The sequence below is a fragment of the Microtus ochrogaster genome, chromosome 5, assembly GCF_000317375.1.
Source record: "Microtus ochrogaster isolate Prairie Vole_2 chromosome 5, MicOch1.0, whole genome shotgun sequence".
NCBI classification, from domain to species: Eukaryota; Metazoa; Chordata; class Mammalia; order Rodentia; family Cricetidae; genus Microtus; species Microtus ochrogaster.
Window position 1 is genome coordinate 79226669 of NC_022012.1, and position 3947 is coordinate 79230615.

Below are 3947 nucleotides of genomic sequence, written 5' to 3' on the forward strand. Positions count from 1 at the left end.
TTAAAAGGAACAGCGGGCTACGTTCCTGGCTAGTTTTACACCCGAAATAATTACACGAAAACTGTATTCATTTAAACACTGCCTGGCCCATTAGTTCTAGCCTCTTATTGGCTAATTCTCACATCTTGATTAACCCATTTCTAATAATCTGTGTAGCACCACAAGGTGCTGGCTTACCGCGAAAGATCCTAACCTACATCCATCTCGGCTCAGAGAATTATGGTGTCTGCCTGACTCTGCTTTCTTTCTCCCAGCATTTTGTTCTGTCTACTCTGCCTAACTAAGCTGCTGTCCTATCAAAAGGCCAAGGCAGTTTCTTTATTTGACCAATGAAAGTAACATATAGACAGAAGGCCCTCCTACTCCAGAGGGGGTTGGGCCAGTCCATTCTGGTAAGAAGAGTGGGTGATACAACCTCAGGAAGCCGATCCTACAGATCAATAAGGGAACTCGCTAATGTGCTCAAATTTACCTCAGAGCAATTGTGTCAGTAAAATCACCAGATGTAGGAGAAAAAGGCAGGCAGAGGCCCAGGAGGAAGCTGAGTGAGACTATTGCAGTTCTAAGAGACCCTGGGCTCTCTGTCAGCCCCTTCCACCGGGAAGGAGTGTTCCAGCTTAGCGGCTCATATGATATTTCTGAACATAGGATTTTTAGGTCACTCTCTGGGTTAATATTTTGGCATCTGAGTTACTTTCTTACTAGCTTGGGACCCACTTGACCCTCATTTTCCTCATTGCATTACAGATCCAATAAGGGTAAACCATTTCCTTCTGGTCAAGAGAATGGACTCTACCCATGGCTTGGATGGAGACCCAGGACTCCCGCTGGACTGTCAATCACCAGGCTAAGTGACCACCCTTCAGGGAAGTGGATTCACCTTAAGTCATGCTAAACAGATGGGAGGAATAATTATTCCTTTGACGAGAATTACCTGGAAAGGTGAAATCTTTCCTTTCCTTCCATCTCTCCAGTTTCTTAGACACTGGGCTTTCTCCCATGTGTCTGTCAGGATCTACCCTCCAAGCTCATTTTGCTTACTAGAGTTCGTGGGTGAAAATAATCACCTCAGAATAAAGGGCCACCAGGTGAGCCAGAGTCCTCTGTTGGGGGTGAGTAGAGACCCATGCAACAAAATTCTCTTGGGATTTCCAGGACTTTGAGATTAGGAGAACAGATGACAGACCCCCACCCCCAGTTACTATGTGCCAAAGGGTCACCTTGCTATTAATGTGATCTCAAGCAGAAATTGAGCTTGTGGTTACCCCTAAAGTAGAAACACCCAGGCTCCCTTCTATAGGGAAATACCACACCGTCCATGTTCACCTTCAGCTGTCAGCTCCAGGGTACTTACAGAGTGTGCCTTTGGACCTAATTAAATTACTATATTAATTTAAATTACTATATTAAATTCAAATATCTATATTTCTCATGTATTTTGTATTAACAAAATCTACATGTGACTGAACAAAGGAAAATAATCCAAAAAGTCAACCCAGAAAGAGCTATGTTTTAAATTTGAAATATTTTCTTAAATACCCTGCACTTAGTAGTAGTTTCTATATTTGTATAATGAGCTCACCATATAAAGAGTGTGGTCTTGAATCTCAATTAAATTTTCAGGAAATCAGTCGGGCGGTGGTGGTGCACGCCTTTAATCCCAGCACTCGGGAGGCAGAGGCAGGCGGATCTCTGTGAGTTCAAGGCCAGCCTGGTCTACAAGAGCTAGTTCCAGGATAGGCTCCAAAACCACAGAGAAACCCTGTCTCGAAAAACCAAAAACAAAAAAAAACAAAAACAAACAAACAAACAAACAAAAAACAATGGTCACAAACACCTGTACATTATCCTTTCCAAATTGAGGCTAATGGATCTTTCTGTCACTCTGCTCCTACAACCTGCCTCCTGCATCTCACGCACACTTCTAGCCTGACATGACCCCCTCCTTTTCAGCATACTCCCCCTATTCTATCCTAACCATATACATTCTGAAAGCACTGCCCAGTGACTCCTGGGACCAGGCCTCTGGTGGACTCCTGGCCTCATGCTGTCAAGGTGGGTCTTTGGGAGGTAAGATCAGCAGAAAGGGCGCCCTCAGGTAGCAACTGCCTTTCGCCTGTCTGGCATTTTCAAGGGCAGAAGAAGAAGACTGAACCCAGACCTGAGATGGAGTCCAGGCTGGTTCATGGGGTCTCCTGGGCACCAAGTGGGTAGGGTATGTCCATCATTACGCTCTTATTCTGCGCAAGTGCAGTCACAGTGATCCAACTTCCTTTCCTAACAAATGCCTCTCAGTAGTAAAGATCAACTCATCATTTCTATTTTTTGAGACTAGCTCAGGCTGGCCTTGATCCCAAAGCAATCCTCCTGCTTCAGCTTCCTAAGTGCTGGAATTACAGGCATGAACCACCATGTCTGACTTAACTCACTACATTTTAATATTTATATAGTATTTGAAGGCATAAGCAGTTTGCCTCTGTGCCTCCCTGAATATGCCTGATCTTGTCCGAAGTTATGAGCAGACTATAAATCATTAAACCCTCCTCCATTGGTGAATATTCAAAAATACAGGTAAGTGTTGTTACCATTGTTTCACTATCCACCTTTTTTGTCAATGGGCCAGTGATTCTGGTGATTTGGCTTTGATTTGATTTGATGTGGAATTTATGGCAGAAAAAAAAAGGACAGCACTCTGTCTTTTCCTTAGACAGGACTCCACTGCTACCTGAGTCACAGCTGCCCTTGTGACATCATGAGTCACCCTCTGCTCTCAGCTCATGCCAATCCTGGAGCAGCACAAACCTGAGGGGATTTGAACCATCTACACCCAGTCCATGTATGAACAATGGTAAGAAAGGGCAGACACATCAGGCTTGTTATGTCTATAAATCTCACGATGAGGGACCCCTCTGATAACTCAAGAGTCTAGGAAGCAACTGGGCAGTGGTGGCGTATACCTTTAATCCCAGCACTTAGGAGACAGAAGCCAGCCTGGTGTACAGACTATGTTTCAGGACAGCCAGGAGTACACAGAGAAACCCTGACTTAGAAAACCTAGGGGGAAGAGAGTCTGGGATGCTCTAGAAGCTGAGGATGTGTGGGGTGCAGAACAGTGAGAGAGAGATGGTAACCCCACTCTTGATTTTCCCAATTGCTGGTACAGGATGAAAAACAGTCAGAGCCTGAAGACCTTAAAGAACCTACTGGCCATGTTCCTCAGGAGAAACATCCAGATGATCTATCCTCAGACACAAAGAAGGCAAAGGTAGGAGGAGATTTGGCTTGGGTGTCTCTGGCCCTTGTTCTTGGTGTGGTACCAAGCTAAGCATAGGAATAAATGATTTCCCCATGTTTCCGTTTCATTTTCAGCCTAAAACTCTGGTTCAGAAATGGAAAGCAGGGGGCTGAAGAGAAGGCTCAGCGATTAAGAGCACTAGCTACTCTTCCAAAGGACCTAGGTTCAATTCCCAGCACTCACTTGGCAGCTCACAATTGTCTGTAACTCCAGTTCCAGGGGATCTGACACCCGCACACAGACATACAAAACAAGAAAGGAAGGAAGGAAGGAAGGAAGGAAGGAAGGAAGGAAGGAAGGAAGGAAGGAAGGAAAAAAAATGGGAAGCATATGTTAGTGTGGAATTGGGCAAACTATGACCTCCCAGACCAAAGGCCTGGGGCTGAGTCTGGGATGTGCTTGTGGAATGGAATAGCCAAGATGTAGGGAAGTTGGTTTAGACTTGAGTGTGTATTGGTTGGGCGTGGTGGTGCATGTCTTTAATCCCAGCACTTTTGAGATGGAGGAAGGTTGGTCTCTGCGTTCAAGACCAGCCTGGTCCAAGGCTGTTAAACAGAGAAACCTTGTCTCAAAAACAAACAAAACGCCGGGCGGTGGTGGCGCACGCCTTTAATCCCAGCACTCGGGAGGCAGAGGCAGGCGGATCTCTGTG

The 3947-nt window shown here is 45.5% G+C and overlaps 1 protein-coding gene across 1 annotated transcript in view; it reads left to right on the top strand.

Moving 5' to 3' along the window:
- Positions 1–1796: 1796 nt before the first annotated feature.
- The window catches only part of LOC101989350 (IQ domain-containing protein F1), a 3904-nt gene continuing 1753 nt past the window's right edge, over positions 1797–3947 (top strand). The window contains exons 1-2 of the mRNA XM_026779343.1: positions 1797–2848; positions 3164–3265. Coding sequence (XP_026635144.1) covers positions 2846–2848; positions 3164–3265 — 105 coding nt within the window. The 5' untranslated portion in view covers positions 1797–2845. The remainder of the gene's footprint in view (positions 2849–3163; positions 3266–3947) is intronic.